Here is a 23,819-nt window from a genome sequence, read left to right on the forward strand (position 1 = left end):
TATATAATGCATTATGTCTGTATGTGTCTGTACATGAGTATTGATCCCTACTAGAGCATGTGTCTGTCGGTTTAATGATCAATCACTAATTGATATATGCATATATAAATGTATGTACATGTGTTTTGATCCCTACTATGCTTCTTGTCGTCTCTTTGTGTGTGTTGTAAGATCTTGTTTCCAAAAATGAACAATTAGCTGTTTCGTTTCTATTTATTAAACAAATCTTAGGCTATTTATTCTTCCTGTTTTTTCAGCTCTTGTAACGACTTATACGTAGAAACGATGAAAGAAGTGCTTTGAAATTTTATTCTAAAAATGCCTAAACGTTTGATATATATTATGTGAATCTAATTAAATTTACTCACTGCAAAAACTGTATTACAAAAAACCTAATTATTGAATTTATATAAAACTATGTATGTTGTGATTCACCGAAATTTAGTTAACATTTTTCGATCAGTTTTGTATGCCAATGCATAGCATATGGTGTATTTTTGTGTAGCCAATACTTAATTTACACTAGCAACATTTTGACCCTATAAAAGATATTTTATAATTTCATGCAATGATAACAAATGGTGAGGAAATACTGTTCTGTACTAGAGGTGGGTTGGGTATAAATCTGATAATGAGGTTTCCGATGGTGGTATGGTATCTAAGTGATCGGTTGCAGTAAGCGGCATATAACAGTGTATTATCACAAAACGTATAAAAGTTTTTTTTTTTATTTTTTAAAAGGAAACGTATAAAAGTTCATATAATGAAATTAAGAAAATTTAACTATAAAGTATTGATTTGTTGTTAGAGGTCTCTGTTCGTACTTCGCGCGGCAAGATTATGCTTGTTTTGTTTACAGCTTGATTTTTTGTATATATTTTTGTTGTGTTTTGGAATTTATTTGTTATTAAACATTTTTAATGACATTATATCATCATCTATTTTTTTTAATGCAAACACTTCTTCATCTTCGTATGTGTCTGACCATTTTCTTCTACACAAGTTTGAATAAAAATAATGTATCTACGGTGTAATTTTACTGTGGATGTGAGAATATTGTAATACATTATCGGTTTGTTTTTTTCCATTTGATTTAATTTGTATTCTCTTTTTTTTTTCTTTTAATGGTTTTATAATGTGTATCTTGTTCGTAGTGTATCTATACTATATTAAAAGGGATATATGAGCTCCATTGAGCCTATCCACGTCAGAAAATTAAATCAACCAATAAAGGAGTATTATAATGCCACGTCAATTTATTCCTTCAGCACCGTTCTCTTCATCTCCTTCTCAACGTGTTGAAACTCTCTCCTTCCCAACGTGTTGAAACTCTTGGTTTCCTTCTCTGCAAATTAATTGATCAACGTTATGACCCTTAGCTTTTTTTTTTAATAAATCAGCCCACAAGCAAATACTGAAACGAAAGAGACTACAGTTCGAGGGAAAGAAAGCTGAATAGAGTAAGATCTAGACTCCGGTGGACACTGATGGCAAGAAATCCGGTCAATGAGACTTCACGGCGCCGGTGTGTCCAAGACCCACGGTCGTTCCATCGTCTAACCTTCAGACCACCACCCGCAGAGTCGCCCCCTGGCCCCAAAACGCCGGAACCAAAGGATTAAGGTCCGGCTCCGTAACCCTAACGCCGTAATCCGCCTGAAATTCACTCTTCCTCCTAGGTCCGAGACACCACGTACCTTCTCAGACTCACGGAAGCGAAACCGAAGGCCGAGCCAGAGAGAAACCGTCAAGAGAACCGCCATCCCGTATAACAGAACCTCAGACATCGAACTTCGCTAGCTCCACCCATCGGTACGAACACCAAACCCCGATAGCTGACTGGAATCTGACAACTTCACTGACGAACCACCAGAGCGATGGCGCTCACCTGGGAATCTACCGAACCGCAACGAGAGAGAAAGGTACCACCTTGACGACAGACGCTTCCTCCTCCGTCTTGATGATCAGGTACCGGGTGGGGAGATGAGACGAGCTCCGACGAGGCTGCCGGAAGATGCAGCGCCACCACACACGGAGAACACGAAGCTTGAAAGTTAGAGAGAAAATTTCGTCGCGCGTTAGATCCACTTGCGCCGCTCAAAGGCCTTCGCTTTTTCTTTCGATTCATTTGTTCTTGATTTACATATAAATAAATAGAGTGATGGATGAATCTCATTCTAAGTTTTTCTCACCCTTAGGTTATAGAATAACTACAGGAAAATCTGATCTGATGTGACACTACATTTCATTCATTTAGGTTATAAGGAGGACTTGCATGGATCAAGATGGAGGTCGCTTCAGATGGTAGCAATCTCATGGAGAAGGTCATGCATCCTTATGTGCAGGTACCCACCTTTGTTAGTTAGAATCTAAAAAAACACTATATTGGTTTGTGGGTTTCAGTACAGTTGAGTACTTTGCTTTAAGAAAAAAAAAATTTCAGGAGAAGAAAATACTTATACGATTTCAGGATGCGGAGAAGTGCATCAAGATCGATCCAACATTCTCAAAGGGGTACAGCAGAAAAATTGATGTCCAATTCTTCATCAAGGAGTATGAAAATTCGATGGACACATACCAATAGGGTCGCAAACATGATCCTAATATTGAGCTTCTCTCGATGGTGTTAGAAGGTATGTTATATGTGTAAAGGCATGTAGAAATTATTCACTCTGTTATCTTAGTAGCCTGTGTTACGTTCTGTAAAATAATTATGCAGATGTGTACAATAGATCAACAAGCACACTGTGGTGACCTTACTCCCAAGGAGTTTAAATAACTACTGGTTATATTCTAACTTATTGTTATGTATTCCTTTTTAGGTTTAGAGTCAATCAGTGAATTTGTCTTATTTATTTTTCTTCTTGCAGACAAGCAGAATGCGAGACCCGGCAATCCAAAACATTCTCACAGATCCTGTGTTGAGAAGGTAAAGAAACGAATTTGACTTCTCTATATTTTTTTTCTCAGTTCAGAAATCAATGTTTGGTTCAGATGGACTAGAGCAATCCATATTGCTGTTAATGATTTTTTTTCAAAATCTAACACTTCTCTTGGAACAGGTACTGTCTGATCTGTGATTGTGACTTACCAGAAGTCTCTTACGTTGAAGAGGCTGAATGAGACTGTGAGATTTAAGAAAGAGTTAGAGCAGAAAGAGTATTCTGATCTCAGTATTAGCGATGCGGAACGTTAAAATTGGTAATTTCTTTTTGCAATTATATATTGGTAAAGAGAATTGAACTAACATCCTGTTGTGTTTCTAATACATGTATTGAGCTCTTCAAGGAGAAGAAGTATCATGATGCTGTGAGACATTACCATGAAGCAATCAAAATGAACCCAAAAGACTTGAGAGTAAGGCCATTTATAATCATCTTATGTTCTTTAGTGTTGTGCTGCATACAAAGGCGTATTTCAACTTTTAAATTAATATGTTTTTTTTTTTGGATTTCATAGAGGCATACGACAATCGAGCTGCGTGTTACACAAAACTAACAAGTTCTTCCAAGGGAGGCATATCGGGAACAAAAGAGATGTGAAGGTAGCAATCAAGACAATACTCGAGGTTGATCTGATAGAAGTCAAGGGACATAGAAGAAAATCTGTGTTATTTAATGCGGGAAGGGTAGCTAAAGGCCTTAGGCATCTTGATGAAAAGTATTGCAAAGAAACATGGGAGATATTGAGCAGTGTGGTTGTTATGTAATACTCGAACGTGAGCAACTCATAGAGGAGGTGAGCCATTAACGTCGTTTAGTTTTAAATTAGTTACGTGACGCAACTCACTTTGGATTAACAAATCAGTTCTAGAACATCAAAGGAGATGATAGAGTTTAACTCATAATATGCAAGTGAAAATAAAACACAATTCCTGATTCATTCCACATTGTAGTTAGAGTGTTAGGTCTAAGTTTTGAAAACACTATTTGAACTATGAATTTCGACAAAATTATAACATTATGCAATATAAAATAAGTGAAACATTCAGGTTCATGATGTAAACCACCGAAACAAATGATCCAATGAAATCAAACCAAAACAAGGTTTAATATATAATTATATATTTATGTGGAATCAATAGAAACTGCAGCAACTTGAGGATACAACATATCCACATCTTTGTCTCGAATTATTTAGATAATTTCTGAGAACTTTTTAAAAACAATTAGAGGATTCTAAATTATTCGGCAGTTACAGCATAAAAATGTTGAATAATTATGGATATACACAAGGATGATGTAATATAATGCTCCTTTACCAGAAAAAAAATGTAACGTTTGAAAAGGTCCACAAAAGGTTTGAAGAGGTCATGGCATACAATTTTTTTACTGAAATTCTAATTAGAGCAATGCACTCTTCAGATGCTAGAGTCTTTAGTGAAATTAAAACTTTGATTTTTTTTTGTGAAGGCAATTTGAAAAAAAATATTTGAAAATTTAACGTTGTTGAAGTTGAAAAAGTATTCGAAGTGTAATATTTTTTACGAATTATAATGAATGGTTCCATTGACAAAAAAAATGGTAGTCATAAATCATATAGCAGCAAACAGATATATAGAAGAAAAAATATATGAAATTTAAACTATCAATTGATTCAAGTTTAAGCCTATAATTTTAGTTTTGATGTACTAATATTTCAAATAGTATAGTATATGTTTTATATTATTATTTAACTGTTGTATTCTAATAATTTAAACTTCATTTTATAATTTCTATTTATTAAAGAACCACTGTATATGTATATGTAGATTACACATATTCAAATGCAAATAAAATTAAATAATATAGACATAACTGAAGTATAACATTTATGGTAATAACCCGGGCGTAGCCCGGAAAAATCTCTAGTAATTATAAAGATCTCAGTAATACTGGCGGGTGAGCAAGTTAGCAAGGAATTAAAAATCATTTTAAAATTAATGAGTATTTGAAAACGTATTTTGTTCACTCTCGTTTGTAAGTAATGTTAACTTTCACTATTTATATTTTGTTATTCTTACTAAAGATATATATCATACCATTAATAACATTTTTCTGTATACATAATATGTAACTGAATGTTTGTTCTACTTTTTTTTTTTTACGAAATACTCCTTTTATTTATTTATATCTTGATCGAGCTACACTTCAACACATCAAAAAACGGTGCCCACAACCGGAAAACTTATCACATCCTATCTATACGAGAGCTAGTCAAAAGTAGACAGCTAACCAAAAAATTACCTCAACTCTTCCACTTACCTCCAAAACTTCATGCTGTCAACTCTCCTCACTGTTTGGAATCATCAAAAGGAAACAAGACTTTGATGCCGTTTGCATTTAGAATAGTCCCAGCCAGGTACCAAGAACTGTTGTGTCTACCCTCCTGGAGTTGTGGACTCTGGATAACGGGTCTAGCCGGGCTTGGATTATTTGCTTCATCTCAAGGATCACTGCTTGCGCCGGTCGAAAGCTCTGATTATGAATTCGAGAATTTCTTTCCTTCCAAATGTAATACAAGGATGCTTGAAACACTAGCTTAGTGATCAACCTCACAAACTCATCAGATGTGGGATTTCTAAGCCATCTCAACTTATCTTCAAACAAAGCTGGCGGGTTTAAACTCAATCTTGAGCAGAAGAACGCCCACACCTCCGAACTGAAACTACACTCGAAGAACAGGTGTTGTCTTGTCTCCTCTGCCACATTGCACAGAATGCAATTTGCAGGTACCTGCAATCCCCAATTCCTCATTCTATCTCTATGATAATAAGTAGAATGAAGTATTTTGAACACAATTCATGGATTAACTTTTGGTCTTAAACATTTATTTCTCGAATCTATTTGTACTATTTTATTTTTATATGTATTCTCTTAAAAGTTGATCTAAGCATAGATGTTTTTTTTGTTCAACCATTACTTAAATTAGATTAAAACTGATAAAACATTAGAGTCCATTGAACAAATTGTTGAGACAGGCTTTAGCAATTGCTGAGACATGACTTAGCAATGGTACGAACTAGCCTATTTTGAAGTCTGAAAATGTGACTGAAACGATAAAAATAAAAAAAGTTGAAAATTGTCGATCGATGTCGGAAAGGGTTCCGTAGAGCTCCGAGGGACGACGATTCAGATTGATTGCTTTGATAAGCATTTGAGATCTGATCTAAGCCAGATGTGTGTGAAACCGAGTGAGATTGCATGAGACAAACGTCTAGACCTCGTTCATGCAATCGCACGGACCGTTTGTTATCTGATTATACTTTCTAGTTAGTTCCCAGCATTCCAAACATCGCAATAAATCCCAAACGTTATCTCTTATGGACAATGTTGATATTTATTCTTTTACTTAGAGACACACACACACACACACAAAAAATCAATTTACGCTAGTTGTTTAGTGGATGAAGATAAATCATTCGCATGAGTGGATCTAAGGCAAGAGGAGGTGTGGCATGTGCCCCAACCTAATTTGTTATTTTCATTGATAATTAGTGTTAAGATTGATTGAAATATTTGTAAACTAAAAATTAGTTCTAAGAAATTGATAACGCCCCATGCTAAAAAATATTTTTAATCCTCCCCTGATCATTAGTTTAATAAATTGAGCTTAAATAGTTAATGTAATGGGAGATTTAAAATATATTAATCGTATGCAGTAATAATATTGGTCAAATTCTTGCCAAAACGAGAAGTGTTCGTTGGTTTTGAGAATCTGATTATGTTTTGATTTTTCCTCATTAAATAACCAATTTAAAGTTGGTTTGTTGTCATTTCATCATAAATTGGTATCTTAACTTTTTTGGAAATGTGGGTTGTCACCGGTCATGTTTAAACTAACTGACGATTATATCTGTGGCAGCTTTACAAGATTTAACATATCCCAAATTATATGTTGCTTCCTTAATTTAAATCAATAGATTATCTTCTCATTTTGTAAAAATGAAAGTAATTTGTCATACAAAAGAGGATATAAATTTTAGTCAAACATTTTTAGCATTAAAATATTTATTGTGCACTTATAATTCGTAATATGTATGATATAGGCATATATCACTTGTGATTTGTATGGATGATGCCATGGTTTTTATCGATATAATGAATTTACTTTAATAGTACGTATCATCTAAATTATGTAAGTCGTCGACGCTTCCAATTGGTATAGTTTGACCTTTTTGCTCTCTAATTATGTGGGAGGGATTTATTAAATTAAGGGCCCATGAGAAGGGCAGGGAACACGAGCATGTGCATGCATATTCATAGGTCTTCTAATTCATATGGTCATTATGTTATTGTAATGTGTATCCTATTTTCCTCGAGAAGAAAATTTATCCTGTTTAATAATTTGTCTCAATGTTTGTGTCATATTCTAATTTTGATATTACTCATATAAAATAATAAATAGTGGTCCCGGTCGGTCTATGAGAAATAAGTCAATAACTAAACCAAGGTCAAGCATGCAATACGAAAATGACTTGAGCCAAAAAAAACTATAGTACTGCGAACTCTGATGGGTCCTAATTAAGTAATTATACACCAACATTATTTGAAAATTTCAATTATTTTTATGTTTAGTAACTTTACTATTGCTATTTGCTAACCAGCATCATAAGTTTTGATTTGAATTCTAAACTTAAAACGGAAATAGAAGACAAAATTAGGTGCAATAACGTAGTAGAGAAAAAAAGCAACAACTACCTAATCAATAAAATCATTTAGTCTACAAAACAGGCCAGCTCATTTTTGACATATGCCATTTCGAATGTCCAACTCCAATCTATCATAGTAATGTACCAGTAAAAGAGTGTAAATGTAAGGTACAATTAGCGTAACAAAAAGTAGAATAAAAGATTTACTCTCATTTACGCTTAAATTCAGCTAATCAAGAAAAAAGAGAAATGAAAAGCTTTTATTCTGATTTACTCTGAAAAGTAGAATTTTTCTTTTGTCTTTTCTAATTTTATCTCTCTGTGGATCATGAGCATAACTCAACGTAACACAAAAGGTAATAAATCTTTTTATCTTTTTTCCCCCTTCATTTACTCTGGATTATGCTATTTGTTTACCAGTCAAAGCCAAAATAAGTATCATAGTAATGTATATCAAGTGAAAATGGTAGTAAACCAAGCTCAGCAATCAAAACGAATGTCGGTCTTTTCCTGGATCGGAAAGACTAGTTACTTAGTTTTGTTTCATGTGTTGTCAAACAAAAGTAAAAAATTAATAAGATTTCGTTTTAAGAAAATTAAAAATATAATATTTTATTTATATTAAATGAAATTTAAATTATATATATTATAATTATTAGTTTATAATTTTAGTGGGACTATATATTCACTTATAAGAAAGGTTAAAGGAAAAATCCAATAGGGATTAGAATTGACAGCCTCATAAGCAATAGCAAATTGAAACAACTTATTTCAGAACTCTTCGCAACATTGAACAAGGCATGAAAAATCCAATAGGGATTAGAATTGAACAGCCTCATAAGCAATAGCAAGTTGAAACTTATTTCAGAACTCTTCGCAACATTGAACAAGACGTGGATTGGTTAGTAGGAGGACTTATATTATATCTTGTTGATTCTTTAATAACACTTTTTTATCAAAAAAATAAAAATATTTTTGATTACGAACAAACAATTTTAGTGAATACATATAACAATTTAAAAATTGTGAGTAATTTATTTCAATTTTTTAAATACTATAGAAGAGATATTTTTAATTCCCTAAAAATATACAAAGTAATTTTCTGTTTTATTTACTGTTGAATAAAACATGCGTTACACAAGTTTCCCATTCCGATTAAGAATTAAATGTTTGTTTATTTCTCTTTATGGCCCTCCAAATCAATCTTTTTCACTTTCAGCTCTCTAAGTTTGTAAAACTTTCAAATCCAACCCCGTTCTCGTAAAAAAAAATTACATATTAAGCAAATTAACCTCCAACAATCAAAACCCTCACTTATTATTACAGAGATTTCGTTTTCCCCGGAGCGAACGAGCGAGAGGAGAACCAAAAGTTTCAAACTTTCACGTCTCTGTTTCTGCGAAATCAACGATAAAGCTTCAAACTTTATCGTCTGGCCGTTTGGTTTCTTCGTCGTAGTACATGCACCATGCTGCTTTACGTGAACCCATAAAGAAAAGAAAAGAGAATCTTTTGTATCCGAGATTCATATGGTAATGGAGAAGAAGATGACTGTTTTGAAGGCGAAGAGGCAGGACATGAAGGCATGCTTCTCTTGTCCTATCTGTAACAATCTCTACGACCGTGCCACCACCATCTCCGAGTGCCTCCACACATGTGAGCCTTTGCTTTTAATCGAATCTGTGCCTCTTACGTTCTCTTTCTTCTTATGTTATTATCTATATTTCATCTTCAAAATCGTTGTCTGAATGTGAGAAAAGTTATCATCTTTCTTGTAATAAAGACATTAAAAATCTCTTCTTCTACTTGTATTTGGGGAACACAGTTTGCAAGAGATGCATAGAAGACAAGCTGGTAGTAGAGAATCTGAAAGCTTGTCCTGTCTGCAATGTTGATCTTGGTGTTGCTCCTCTTGATAAACTCAGGTTATCAAATATTCAAATGCTTCTTCAAAGTCTTTAGTCTCAAATAAAACTGAACTATATGAGAAAATGCAGGTCGGATAACATGTGGGATGAGTTGAGGATAAAGGTCTTCAAACAAAAGCCAAAAAGCGTAAAGGCAGCAGCAGCAACCATTGAGACTGCTTCAGCATCTTTGACATACTCCAGAAAGAAGAAGACGGTTACTTCACCTAGAGCATCAAACTCACCTGAACCAACTCCTGATGGTGCGTTGGAAAGTGAGAAGCTTGAGGAGGAAATGGAAGCGGTTTCTCTGAACCAGAGCTCGTGCGCACTAGTTTCGAATTTCAGGAGGCGTGTGAGGAAAAACCTGGCGCCTAAAAGGAATGAGAACCCATTGGAACCGCAGCAGCTTCATGTGGAAAGCGACAATGGTTTTGAGATTGTTCTCAACTTTGAACAAGACAATGGTTTGGTTAGTAATAACTTATTATCACAATATCATTCTTTTTATAGTTTCTAGAAGATATTGTTACTGAGATGAAACTGATGCATCATAGGCTGGCGCATTGACATCTAATGGATGCATACAAAAGGTTCCAGTTTCATCTGATGATCTTGGCAAGCCTTTGAGTAATGGTAAGGAGAGTAACGGTACCGCACTGAATGTTGAGACTGTGATAACTACAAATGGCAATACAGAGGAAGTCACTGGTGAAGCAAATGAAAACAATGTTCTGGTAAGCTCTGAAAACGTTCCAAAGGAAGTCTCTGGTGAGAAACCGAAGAGCAATGGTGTAGAGAAGCAAGAAAATGTCTCTACTATCTCAGCAGGTAAGAAGGGGAAAGGAAAAGCATATGCTCAGCGGGTTTTGAGACCGCGAAAGCAGGGGAATATGAGTTCAGATGGTGCATCAGAAGCTGCCGTTTCTAAAGAAGCAGAAGACAAAGTTGAAGGAAGTAACAAGAAAGTTTGGCTTTCACTAATAGCTGCAGCGAATCAGTAAAAGACCTTACTACTACTATCATCTTTGCATTTGTCCTTTAAGCTTTTGGTTATGATTATATAAAGTGTGTGGGTTTACAGGAACACAGAGAGGCCACTACTGCCACAAATCTCCAATGCCTACATACGAACGTAAGTGATCACTAGATCTTTACTTAACAACTTCATTCACAATGTGTGATAGTGATTCTTTTTTTTGCATTTTCACAGAGATGGAAACTTAACTGTCTCATATGTCAAGAAGTATCTAGCGAATAAGCTCGGTCTCCAAAGCGAAGACCAAGTAATTCACTCTTCTATGTCTCTCTCTGGTTCTTAAAAAGCTCAGATCTTGATCTCTTTTTGGTTGGATCTTGCAGGTGGAGATATGGCTGAGGCAAGAGCCTGTGTGTTCGACGCAGAAGCTGCATAACTTGGTGGATTGGTGGGTCCAGTCTACTCCAGTTGCTGAGAGAAAAAGCGCCATGGTTGGGAGCTCCGGTGCTGAATTTGTCATGGTCCTACACTACAGTGGCTCTCACCTCTGTGAATAGCTCTTCTTCTAACATCCATCATCAAATCATTTTTCTTCTTTTTTAAAAACTCTTTCTTGTGAAAGAAGAAACCATGAATAAAAAAACTGCCTAGGGTTTAAATTTTATTTAGTTATTTGCTGAGAATAAATATGGGAACCTTTTTGCTTTGTGGTTGAGAAAACGGTATGTTTTTTTGGTGATGAGGCTCTTTGTAGTCTGTTTTCCTTCAAATGCAATAAAGATGCGCCGATTTTGTTCCTTATTTGGTTTAGTTAACACATGATTCCATTGACTGGGTCAGGTTTTACTTTACATTTCTTATTATTATACCTTCTTCCTCTAGGATGGTAAATTTAGAGGGGATGTGATGTTTTCTTCATCTGATTGTTGTCCACTCTCGTGTGCTGATCCAGAATTTGGGTTACCATCTTCCCTCTATTTCTCGTTTTTCTTGAAGTCTTGTGATAGCAGCGTTGAGCGAGCCTCACCCTCACTTCCTTCCAAGATTGTAGAAACAAGTCGTATGCTTTGGTTCAGAGATCCTTGACAAAACCAATATTTCAACTTTATAATCTTTTTTTCCTTTGGCTTAAACTGATATAAATAAATAAATACCTTACAAATATGACCAGTAAATTAGCTAATAACATTTAAACTCTCACATATATATATATATATATATATATATATATATATATATATATTCTCCCTCTGAATTGGTATACCACATTATACTTGGAGCAACAAGTAATGTTTTTTTTTGCTTATCTTTCATAAAATGAACGTGTCAATGTTATCTTGTGGCTTTGGCTTCATCTGATTTGAAGAACCTGTTACCTACAAAGACAAGTAAATGTTACATTATATACATATATATGAATATGGAATTCAACAACTACTATTATAATATTAAAGATTTTTTCCTTCTCAATTGGTCTATCACGTTATATGTGGACATTAGACCATCTCCAATGGTACTCTATAATTTTCTCTATATTTCACTCTAAAATAGAGTAACTCTATTATAGAGTTGAATTTGCTCCAATGGTTCACTCTATAATAGAGTTATTCTATAATAGAGTTAAATATAGAGTAATCTTGTTTTTTCACTCTATATTTGGAGTAAAAAAATAAGATTACTCTATATTTCATTCTATTATAGAGTGAACCATTAGAACAAATTCAACTCTATAATAGAGTTATTCTATTTTAGTGTAAATTATATAAGAAAAAATAGAGTTTCCTTGGAGATGATCTTACTGACATGATTGAATTGTTTAAAAAAAAATGTTATGCGCTGTTTTGTTCTTCGTTTATATAAATCTTTGTGCTCGGTTTTGTTCTTTCTCATAAGTCGTACTAATCAAGAAAGAACAAAAAAATGACAAGAATAATTACACACTTTGCTATTGTCCTGGTTTGCTTCTTCTTACTCTCTCTACAAACCATGTCCCAATCTGTAGAAATAACGTATGGTTGCAACCAAACCTCCACCACTTTCAATAATTCTAGCGCTTATCGATCAAACCTAGAAACTGTCCTCTCTACCCTTCGCGACCGTTCTTCCCTCGGAAGCTATGCCAACACCACGGCCGGTCTTAGCCCAAACACAGTCTATGGCATGTTCCTCTGCAGAGGAGACATCAATAGAGCATCTTGTTCAAACTGTGTCCGTTCCGCAACGTCAAACGTCGATGAAACTTGCAATTCTGACAAAGGAAATTTCATATTCTATGATGAATGTATTGTTCGGTACTCAAACTTCTCTTTCTTCACGCTCTTCGAGGATGGACCTGCCTTCGGTAGATTCTCTATGCTCAGTTCTTCAGAATATCCTGAAATTTTCAACCAAACACTTAGTGGAATACTAAACGAGCTCATCCTCAGAGCCTCCTCATCTTCATCATCACCGATTCCATATTTTGTGGAGGATCAAGAACATGTTACTCAATTGGAAAGTTCTTATGATTTAAAGGCCATCGTCCAGTGTAGTCCTGATCTTGATCCACGAAACTGCACCCTGTGCTTGAGACGTGCAGTCCAATATTTATCTGGATGTTGCGGCCAAGCTCGTGTGACATCGGCTAATATATTATTTCCTAAATGTCTTCTCAATTATAACATCTCCGCGTTGCAACGGAGTCGTGGCGTTATAAATGGTTAGTATATATTTTTCTTAATTTATATGCATTGCGCGGTTTTGGTCTCCCATATTCTGATCTTATTTATTATCAAATGGTTTTAAGAAAATCATATCGAAAATTTAAGAAAATCAACACTAATATATATAGACATATTTGGTATCAATTGGTTTTTTTTTTTTTTTTGAAAAAAAGTATCAATTGGTTTTAAGAAAATCAATTTATCGCTTGGTACATGTTTAATATCAATTGGTTCTAAGTGCAAAACACATACATCAATTTTTTGAATTTTCAACTTTTATGTTGAATCAGTAGAAACATAATTTTTATTTAGATTGATTTTTGGTCGTTTTCTATTTTTAATAAAAGCTTTTTATCTGTCTGTTTTACAGGAAACGAAATATTAGGGAGATCGTTTATTGCAATTATGACAGCTTTGGTGTTAGCATCAACAGATTTATGATCAGATGTAGTGATGTTTAAGGATTGTGACAAATGATTTATCTCTGTGTTCTCTTGATTTGAGTGACGTACGACGTGTTGTATAACAAATTTGTTTGCAAAGTTTCAGGATGCAACATACTTATAACATAATCAAACAGCTAAATAATGATTTAAGGAATAACCAGTTCATTCATCCACCAACTTCTCACCAACAAGAGGCTTTGATTCAACAACTTACCTTATTTAAACTGAAATATTGAAATACTAAGGTTTTCTACTTTTCTCACGACCGCGCGGTAGATGATATATAGCCCTGTTCGTTTGGTTGCCGCAGGTTTCGGCGTCAGCGGCAGCGGCAGCGTCAGCGGCGGCGGTAGCGTCAATGAAGACAGTTGTTGTTCGTTTCGCAGACGCTGACGCTGCCGCTGACGCTGCCGCATATCATATCGCGACCGCAGGTTTTATCGGCGTCAGCCGCAAGACGCAGCGTTCGGACGCTGTCGCTGCCGCCGGTTCCTGCGTCAACGAAACGAACAAGAGTTGACGCAGAATGTTGACGCTGCCGCTGCCGCCGGTACCTGCGGCAACCAAACGAACAGCCCTATTAAACAATATACGCTGAGTCAAGTCTACAAAATTATTATGAAACAAGATTCACTATAAACAAAGACCAACAGGAAGATTCTTGCTTCTATGTGTACACATTCAAAATTAAACACAACATAAGTAACATTAAATTACACACATGTACACTTCAAATCATAAGTTAAAACAACACAAGCCATCCCATTACATTCTCACAACGGAACACATAACTCTCAAGTCTCATTTCATTGTCAACAGAAGACTCCGGTTCCAAAATTCAGTTCACATCCTCCGGAACAAACCGGTTTATCTGGTCAGCATTCTGTGCGGTTTCATCATCACGGTCCCTTGTTTTGGTTTATCCTCCCTAGTTTTGGCGACTTTGCTCGAGTTAGAGGAGGCTGTATGGAACTAAAGAACAGCAATCAATCAAAACCATTAATGCATAACGTATTGAAAAACAGAAAATAGGAATGTTATGTCACCTCTTTTCTTTTCTCTTCTCCGCACGCTCCGTGGATAGAAATGAATGAGCTGCGGTGACAATAGTTCTTGATTTAGCCGAAGTGGCACTGTCAACAATAGTTACACGTTCAGGGGATAAATGTTTAGACAATTGTAAGTTGAAAAGAAATAAATTTATAGAAGCCTGAATATGATAAATATAATTATTATTATAGATGCAGAGCTTTTCGGTAACTTTCACATTCTCATCGTCATCAAAAATTACATATAAAATATAAAAATATTCAATTTTGACATAAATAATCAATATAATATAAAATTTAAAAAATATCTAGATCGCAAAACGTAAACCCTTCTAACTAAAGGTATGAATGGTGACCAAGGAACGACGAGGAACAAATGCATTCCTTAACATTCCTTAAAAAATCATCATTTATAAAGAATATTTTTTTCTTTTCATTCCCTACCATTCTTTTTTTTGTAGAGAAATAAAGAACAAATTAATTTTTTGTTAACTATGGGATAGAACCACCATTCCTTTTTATTCCTGCAATTATATTCCTCTACATTTCTTTTCTATTCGTTTCTTTTGTTTTCTAAATGGTCACCAGTCGGACCCTAAGTATGTATACAAATTAGTGCTTTAACATGTCTTGGTAGGAGACAAGTTCTATATTTATTTAAGACATGAACACCAATGTTTAAACTAGACTTTGATGCCACCATAGTTATTGGAATTCTATATTTGTTTAACAAATTAGCACTAATTCTATATTTGTTTAAGATATGAACACCATTAATTGCTAAATAATTAAATAAATTAAAATATAAGTTTCAAATTTCCGGATCGGTTCTATCTCAAACGGGCTTAAACCTAGAACAATTAAGATCTTAATGGGTTAAACCCGAAATGTCCAAATTTTTAGGCTTATATAATTAAGCCCAAACCCAGTAATTTATTTGATTGGACAGGTTTCAGCCCTAATTGACATGTCTATTCATCCTTAATATTAGAGGGTTTTTGGCAGAATTGCCCCATTTGGAGTATATGGCAATGGAATCTAATAGAATCATCAAAAATAGATCCAGACTGTGAATAACATTGGAAGAAAAGATCTTATGCAAACTCTTCTTGGAAGGCAAAAGATATGTTTTGTGTAGTGTATGAATTTAATGTAATATAAAAGCTCTCTGAATTTTTTTTTGTTTGATTAGACAGAGGCTACAAGACCTTCATACATCTATCAAACTTAGATCTGGAAGCAGAGGAAAAAAGGAACATTGAGAGATGGAATTGGATTCATATGCAAGAGAAAAATGGAGAATCTAAAGAGACAACTTGTGCAAATGTGAGAAATTCAAACAATATTTTGCTATACGTACTTGTTTTTTTCAAACCATATGACAGTCATCAAGAACCATCCATGAATAGGAGTTTATAGTTTGAACACCTTTCGTTTGGTTAAAAAAAACAAATAACTAATTACAATTTATTATTGTGTGTGCATAGAAGAAGATACAAGCTAAGCTTACAAACATTAACCGAGTTTAATAAATTATTGCAACACCGATCATGGTAAATCTAGTTTCACCAGCTCACCTTGCTTCCATCACCGTGATGGAAACTCTATTTACTGATGCATTTTCCGTTTCTGGTTGCTCAACCTCTGTATCTGGTGAGCTTCTCCGGGGACCATCATAGAAAGCTGGCTCTTTAGGCAAAGAAAGAGCATTGTTTCCGTCGCCGTATATCATGGACACAACATCTAACATACTTGGTCTGTCTTCTGGCTTTTCTTGTACACACAAGAGAGCAACTTGAAAGCATCTCAACACTTGAGGGTTCTCAAGTGCAGAATCTCCCAAAGAAGAATCTATCACCTCGCCAACTCTGTTCTCTTTAAACAGATTCCACACCTGAAAACAGAGTTTTAAAGATCCAAAGACTAAGTAAACACGCGAAATGCTAACAAATGAAAGAAGAAAGAAGAGATTTGGCTTTTACATGAACTATGAGATTGAGAGGTCCTTCTGAGTCATGGTGGAAGCTATTGTTCTTCCTTCCACAAATTATTTCAAGCATCAGAACACCGAAGCTGAACACATCTGATTTAGCCGAGAATAGCCCTTCTCTGAAGTACTCAGGACACATATAGCCACTATATACATATATCAAACACAAGAAACTCTATCAAAACCTGATCAAAGGAACGCTCTCTTAGTTTCTGGTAACTCTTGAGAGAGAGAACTTACAATGTTCCAGCAACTCTTCTGGTGTTGGCTTTGGATTCTTGGGCGCCAAATATCCGAGCCATCCCAAAATCCGATATCTTCGGATTCATATCCTCATCCAGCAAAATGTTACTGGCTTTGATGTCTCTGTGTATTACTTTCAATCTCGAGTACTTGTGAAGGTACAAAAGCCCTTGAATGATCCCTTCCATGATCCTAAACCTCAGCCTCCAATCTAAAACATTTTTCCTCAATGGATCTGCACAAAATAGATTTGGCATTTCAGTAATCAGTTTCTCCCAAACATAGATTCTTGGAATTTTTTTAAAAGCTCACCAAAGAGGAAGTAATCAAGGCCCTTGTTAGGCATGTACTCGTAAATCAACATTTTCTCATCCTTCTCAATGCAACATCCTAGCAACTGCACGAGATTCGTGTGTTGAAGTTTTGCAATAAGCATGGCCTCGTTCTTGAACTCCACTAGTCCTTGCCCTGATGCTATTGATAGTCTCTTGATCGCCACTTCTTCCCCACTCATCAACATCCCCTTTCAAGAAAGTTGCGGAAGCATCAAAATCTATTTCTTAAGTTAAATAACAGAATCTGTCACTGTCAGTACCTTATAGACAGGACCAAAACCTCCTTCACCAAGCAAGTTCTCATCAGAGAAGTAATCTGTTGCCAAGGCTACACTCTCAAAGCTAAAAATGTTAAGTTCATTATTATTCTTCCTTGCACTTCTCCTGTGCCTGCCTCTCCTATCAATTCCCAGTTCACGCAGCAACAATTCGCGGTCTACTGCTGAACCGTACCTCAGTGTTAGAAGCTTCCTCCCAATGAAACCATTCACTATAATAATATAACAAACAGTATTCTTAATTTTCCATAAGGACAATTTATACAAAAAAATAAATTCAGTAGAGGCTTACTTGGTTGAATGATTTTCCTCCATAGATAGCTAAACGCCGCCTTACTTGGTTGAATGATTTTCTCCCGTGAAAAGTAAAAAGCGGCCTTGCTAAGTTGAATGGTTTTCCCACGTAAAAAGTAGAATGTTTTGCGGAATATATCAGTTACTGGAATTCATCACACACAGAACAAAAGAAGTGAAATTGTTAGTAAGAGCACCATAGAGAAGAATGTGATTCTGATAACACTGTGTTTTACCTTTTACTTTATACTTATAGATGATGACACCAATCACAAGTATGGTTAGAAAGAGTGATGCTCCAACAATTAGCCAAACTACTGGATTTCCATTGTCTCTGTCTCCCCCAAAGCCCGGAAAATAATTTCCCGAATCACTTTCCATACATGTCGGACCTTGTTCACGAATGTATATACTTCTGGAAGTAGGAGAAAAAGACGAGCTGTTGTTGGTAGGATCAGTATACCACAGCTTGCAGGGATCAGTCCATATCTCGCAGCCCGTACCATCCACATTAGTTGAGGCATAGGCAACACAAGAACAGTTCTGCAGACATATAACATGGCAATCAGCTGAACTAAGTCTTCCACCGGTCTCATTAACAACAGAACCACTGCCTAGTAAAGCTGGTCCTGCCTCTTCGAAATAGGTAGAGCGAAAGGGATTGCAGTTCAGTAACCCATGTGCCATATCAGGGACTGTGCAACCAGCCTGCAAACAATCCCTGGATTTGTTCCCATAACAATCGCTGGAATTTTTTTCATACCAACCTCTGGGTTTTCCCCCATACTGATCACTGTACTCTCTCTCATACTGGTCCCTATACCGATCTCTGTTCTCTTTCTCATACCAATCTCTGTACTCTTTCTCATACCGACCGCTGTAATCTTGTCTATACCGATCCCTGGAACTGACCTCTTTACTCAAAGTGAAAGGAGAGCAACGGACATGAGCTAGCTCTCTGTCAAGCCTGTTTATATGCAGAACGCCATGCTGGTCTATCGTTATCGTGGGAAACACTGTTTCAGGATAGCGGCGATCAACTGAAAACACGAAGTAGCGTTCACTCTCTGTTGAGTTAAAAGAGAAGACCGATTCGTAGTTGTTGAATGCCTCCAAGGAGAAACGACCTTTGAACCAGAGCCCACTTGCCCAATACCTTTCTCCACGCCACAAGATGGTCAATAAGTTTGATATATTGGCATCCATCCCAAAGACAAAAGATCCAGAAGCTGGTAAAGTATCACTTAGCCCTGATCTCAGCTCCCATCTCTTCTTGGTCTTGACGTTGAAACCGAGTTTCATCCCAGGGAGAAGAGTATCAGTCGGATAATCAAAGCTCTGCCACAAAACCCTCGTGGAACCACCAGGACCCATCTCCGTGAGCTGGAGATTTCCAGAATCCAACAGCTTAAGGGTAGTGTTTCCAGTGCTTTCAGTAGAACTCAGGTTAAGCAGTAGGCTTGATGCTCCTCTCAAAATCTTCAGCCTACCAAGAGAGTCAATCGTGAGGCTTCCAGGGCGTCTAGGAATCGGATTGTCACGGTTAGCAATCCAGACGGGTCTGTCTTGGATATCATTCAGATACAAATTGTTGTACCAAACACCAAGATACAAGTTGCTCGAGTTCTTGAAGTTGAAGAACTTGAGCTTGAAGATGTTGAAAGCTGAAACCAGCTCTTGCCCATCTTTCAAGGACTCCCCCTGAAGCAGAGTATCCGTTTGACAGCAAGATTCTCCTAACAAGAGAGATAATGTTAAGAAAGTGAGGAAGGTCTGCATAGTTTCAAGAACATGAAACTTGCAAGATGGAAAATTTGGCAATGGATATCATCCCACAAGTGGTTCTGAAATGTAAATTAATGATAGAGGTCAAAGTCTAAATAATAATCAAGAGTCCAAGTCTACGCTAGTGGGAGCCAAATTTGAATTCTTTGCAATGAGGACGGTAGCATGACGGTCATAAGTGATAACGACCAAGTTTGAGGTTGACTCTTCTTACATGCTAAAATTACAACAAAGAAAAATAAAATAACCTGAGTACTATAAGCAGCTGCAACAACGGTACATACAGAGTGAGTATCGATACTCTTGCTCGAGCAAAACCAACTTGGTTTGCAAAAGTTTCCTTTTTTTTTACCTTGTCTGAAGTTAACAGTGTTAAAAAGGCTTAAAATTTGCATTCTCCATAGCTTTCTGGGGATGAGTAACACTGCGAGTAAGTCTGCAACAGAGAAAAGAGTATCTGAAAACTCACTCAGGCATTTTATCGAACACCTTATGTCTACTCAGAGAATACAGTGGCTAAGGAAGAATCGTAAGGACCTTGTTGCCTGAGCTATAGAATCCAAGTGTAAAGAAATAATTTTATACTAAAATTTTTGAAAAACGTTTTTGAACAAAGTTACAGGGAAGACGAAGGACATCATTCCTGATGAGGGAAGTGAAGAGAAAGGTTTAGGACAGAATCATCTGATGTCGTTTTGATTACTTATGTCATTGCTTCGTGAAACTGTGTCGTTTGATGAAGTCTCGGCAGCTCTCAGAGGGTTAGCCTTAATAAATTCTGAGTAAAATATGGCTATATGCATATGCTTATGGGAAAGTGAACTTCACAACGTTTACACGCATGGACATTTGGATGTCCAGACGAATTCGAGTCAGGTTTTATAGGATCTCAATTTTTTTGGAGGTATGAAATTTATTCTCGTTCGGATATTTGTAAAATTTGGTTCGAATTTCGGTTCGACTTTTCGGGTTTGGTATAGATATAGGAGTACATCACCTAAGTGACCAGCAGCGACACTGGGATATGATGATTATTCGAGAAGTGCCACCGAGGAAGCTGAAGCCCGTATAGACCACCTAAAGCCACTTGTCGGCTGTCTGTCGCTTCCAAAATCAGAAAGACGGTTAACTTCACAATGTTGTAAGGTCGTTCCAGTGACAACAAAACACTCAACTGCAATTGGAACCAAGAGCAAAAACCATTGAAACTTGTTGGCACTGCTTCAATGGGGATCTGGAGTCGAGGCCGGATAAGGTTTTATTTGGAAGCTATTGTTATTTTTATGTATTGTTCCAGATTAGAACCAGATATTATTTAATTTGATGACATAAGTATCTCACATGATCAACAAACTGATATTCATGTTTGACACACAAGTTGGACCTGGTTTTGTTAATTTCTATATTATATCATGTATCGTGGGATAACTGATCAAACTCTGAATGAAATTAGCATCACTTGTCTCTACTCTCTAGTATCTGACTAGTCTCACTAAAAGACACTAATCTGAGGCAAACGATTATTACACGTTGCTTACATAAAATTCAAAGGACAACAATATCTCCAAAACTAATCTGGATTTTGATTCTCTGACCAATGTAGCTTCTCTCTTTTTTTGTTAACTTAGACCACTCATCGTTCTTTTTGATTATAAAAACCGAGATCATTATCCAACAATACTATAATATCTCTCTGCAAATATCCATTTTAATAGTTAAGGGAAAATATATATATCCATTTTAATAGTCTACTAGATTTTGACCCGCGCTTTCAAAGCGCGGGATTATTTTCGAAACATTCCAAATTTATTTGATATAAATTTGTATTTTAATTGTATTTACACTTAGATATTACAAATAAAACATTATATTCAATGTTTTGAAACCCGACCCAACCCGCAATTAAATTTCCAAATTCGGTGGTTCATATGTAATCCATTTTAGTTTTTTTTTAAAACTGTTATTTAAAAATTCTATAAAACCCGTAACAACTGCTAAAACCCGAGATCTGGTTATCAGTTGAACTGATGGATGAGCCAATATGTAATCCGGTTTGATTTATTATTATATTTAGAGTATTGTAATATATATATATATATATATATATATATATATATGTATTCATGAATGTTCAGATGAATTGTGAATATATTAAGAAATTGATATTCCAATTTTAATACAATTTTAGTCCAACTAAATTTCCATCTTGTTAATGGATTAATATTTGAGGGGATGCATACTAAAAATAAAATAGATTCAGCATCAATAATGTGTATACGTCTATTACAAATTAATGATTTACGTTTGCGAAAAAATATAATTGTTTATTTAGTTAGTTTACTTTTGTTATTCACATATTATTAGATGCTTTTTGATGTTTTGTCTATGGCTTATTTAAATTTAAAAGTTAATTTCATTATTCGCATTAGAAATGTAAATATTTATTATTTTAATTTTGATATATATTTTTATTATATTTAGTTCTTAATTTTTATAATTTATATATATAGTTATATTTAAAAAATTAAAATATTGACTCTTACTCTGTGGCTTCGATTTATGTTAATGTAATGTTCTATGATATATTTGTGTTAATATATTTGTTCAATTAGTTTATATTTGATATATATATATATATATATATATATATATTACATGTCCGTTTGAGTAACCCGTAAAAGTATATTCATTAAACTATCAATAGTAACATGTTTCATCATATAATTACTATTAATATTTATTTTATAATATATATTTATATATATATTAAAAGTCTAACTATAAGAATTATATTTTTATGTATTTGGTGAGGGTTTTGAAAAATTTCTTTTTTTCATTTGGATTAATATATAGTTGTATATATACGAATGAATAGATATATATATATATATAATTATTTATTACATTAATAACTAAAATATAATTGATTAGTTATTTGAATTTCAAATTAATATAAATTAAATTCATTAGTTTAAAAAATAATAGATTAGTTTGTTAGTTCCTTAATTTTAGGTATGATGTATATTTAACAATTAAATTAGATATGAGTAGAAATAATAGAAAATATAATTAAATATAATGGTCCAACCTAGACTATTTGTAAGTAGATAAAAATTACTTCTGTTTTAATAGTATTGACTAGATTTTGACCCGCGCTTTCAAAGCGCGGGATTATTTTCGAAACATTCCAAATTTATTTGATATAAATTTGTATTTTAATTGTATCTACACTTAGATATTACGAATGAAACATTATATTCAATGTTTTGAAACCCGATCCGATCCGCAGTTAAATTGCCAAATTCGGTAGTTCATAAGTAATCCATTTTAGTTTAAAAAAAACTGTTATTTAAAAATTCTATAAAACCCGTAACAACCGCTAAAACCCGAGATCTGGTTATCGGTTGAACTGATAGATGACCCAATATGTAATCCGGTTTGATTTATTATTATATTTTGAGTATTGTAATATATATTCATGAACGTTCAGAAGAATAGTGAATATATTATGAAATTGATATTCCAATTTTAATACAATTTTAGTCCAACTAAAATTCCATCTTGTTAATGGATTAATATTTGAGTAGATGCATATTAAAAATAAAATAGATTTGAGCATCAATAATGTGTATACGTCTATTACAAATTAATGATTTACGTTTTCAAAAAAAAGTATAATTGTTTATTTAGTTATTAGATACTTTTTGATGTTTTGTCTATGGCTTATTTTAAATTTTAAATTTAATTTCATTATTCGCATTAGAAATGTAAATATTTATTATTTTAATTTTGATATATATTTTTAATATATTTAGTTCTTAATTTTTTTATAATTTATATATATAATTTTATTTTTAAACAATTAAAATATTGACTCTTACTCTCTGGCTTCGATTTATGTTAATGTAATGTTTTATGATATATTTGTGTTAATATATTTGTTCAATTAGTATATATTTGATATATATATTTTATGTCTGTTTGAGTAATCCGTAAAAAATATATTCATAAAACTATCAATAGTAACATGTTTCATCATATAATTACTGTTAATATTTATTTTATATATTTTAGTACTCTACTATAAGAATTATATTTTTATGTATTTGGTGAGGGTTTTGAACAATTTTTATTTTTTTTTGCATTTGGATTAATATATAGTTGTATATATACGAATGAAT

The 23,819-nt window shown here is 34.4% G+C and overlaps 3 protein-coding genes across 7 annotated transcripts; 2 read left to right on the plus strand and 1 right to left on the minus strand.

The window, feature by feature from the left end:
* Positions 1-107: 107 nt before the first annotated feature.
* Positions 108-11,317, plus strand: LOC103859991 (probable E3 ubiquitin protein ligase DRIPH). Its single transcript, XM_033288311.1, has 11 exons — positions 108-2,345; positions 2,471-2,633; positions 2,720-2,785; positions 2,871-2,929; positions 3,063-9,286; positions 9,456-9,555; positions 9,628-10,009; positions 10,095-10,537; positions 10,622-10,672; positions 10,751-10,823; positions 10,900-11,317. Exons 5-11 carry the CDS (start codon positions 9,160-9,162, stop codon positions 11,071-11,073), a joined length of 1,350 nt encoding a protein of 449 aa, XP_033144202.1. The 5' UTR covers positions 108-2,345; positions 2,471-2,633; positions 2,720-2,785; positions 2,871-2,929; positions 3,063-9,159; the 3' UTR covers positions 11,074-11,317.
* A 241-nt stretch (positions 11,318-11,558) lies between these two features.
* LOC103859992 (putative cysteine-rich repeat secretory protein 5) lies at positions 11,559-14,412 on the plus strand. Of its 2 annotated transcripts, none has more exons than XM_033288338.1 (2): positions 11,559-14,098; positions 14,190-14,412. In XM_033288338.1, the coding sequence occupies exon 1, from the start codon at positions 12,437-12,439 to the stop codon at positions 13,217-13,219; it is 783 nt and encodes a 260-aa protein (XP_033144229.1). In that variant the 5' UTR covers positions 11,559-12,436; the 3' UTR covers positions 13,220-14,098; positions 14,190-14,412. The 2 variants fall into 2 exon arrangements, with proteins under 2 accessions (XP_033144229.1, XP_033144230.1); XM_033288339.1 differs by having other exon boundaries at positions 11,559-13,194; positions 13,557-14,412.
* A 1,634-nt stretch (positions 14,413-16,046) lies between these two features.
* Positions 16,047-22,376, minus strand: LOC103859994 (G-type lectin S-receptor-like serine/threonine-protein kinase CES101). Of its 4 annotated transcripts, none has more exons than XM_009137598.3 (9): positions 20,342-22,376; positions 19,991-20,074; positions 18,090-19,589; positions 17,897-17,998; positions 17,542-17,771; positions 17,259-17,469; positions 16,944-17,181; positions 16,696-16,849; positions 16,047-16,607 (listed from the first exon to the last, which is right to left on the minus strand). In XM_009137598.3, exons 1-9 carry the CDS (start codon positions 20,439-20,441, stop codon positions 16,287-16,289), a joined length of 2,940 nt encoding a protein of 979 aa, XP_009135846.1. In that variant the 5' UTR covers positions 20,442-22,376; the 3' UTR covers positions 16,047-16,286. The 4 variants fall into 4 exon arrangements, with proteins under 4 accessions (XP_009135846.1, XP_009135845.1, XP_009135847.1 ...); XM_009137597.3 differs by having other exon boundaries at positions 17,852-17,998; positions 20,342-22,372; XM_009137599.3 differs by lacking the exon at positions 20,342-22,376 and adding an exon at positions 20,176-20,332 and having other exon boundaries at positions 17,852-17,998.
* Positions 22,377-23,819: the final 1,443 nt, after the last annotated feature.

The sequence above is a fragment of the Brassica rapa genome, chromosome A03 (assembly GCF_000309985.2).
Source record: "Brassica rapa cultivar Chiifu-401-42 chromosome A03, CAAS_Brap_v3.01, whole genome shotgun sequence".
NCBI lineage: Eukaryota > Viridiplantae > Streptophyta > Magnoliopsida > Brassicales > Brassicaceae > Brassica > Brassica rapa.

Coding starts and splice junctions, on each gene's coding strand:
- LOC103859991 (XM_033288311.1), top strand. CDS start 9,160: ATGGTAATGGAGAAGAAGATGACTGTTTTGAAGGCGAAGAGGCAGGAC. Junction 9,556..9,627: donor GCTCCTCTTGATAAACTCAG/GTTATCAAATAT, acceptor GAGAAAATGCAG/GTCGGATAACATGTGGGATG. Junction 10,538..10,621: donor CTAATAGCTGCAGCGAATCA/GTAAAAGACCTT, acceptor GTGGGTTTACAG/GAACACAGAGAGGCCACTAC.
- LOC103859992 (XM_033288339.1), top strand. CDS start 12,437: ATGACAAGAATAATTACACACTTTGCTATTGTCCTGGTTTGCTTCTTC. Junction 13,195..13,556: donor AACATCTCCGCGTTGCAACG/GAGTCGTGGCGT, acceptor GTTTTCTATTTT/TAATAAAAGCTTTTTATCTG.
- LOC103859994 (XM_009137597.3), bottom strand. CDS start 20,441: ATGCATATAGCCATATTTTACTCAGAATTTATTAAGGCTAACCCTCTG. Junction 20,075..20,341: donor TTCACGAAGCAATGACATAA/GTAATCAAAACG, acceptor TCTCTGTTGCAG/ACTTACTCGCAGTGTTACTC. Junction 19,590..19,990: donor CACTGTTAACTTCAGACAAG/GTAAAAAAAAAG, acceptor CTCTCTTGTTAG/GAGAATCTTGCTGTCAAACG.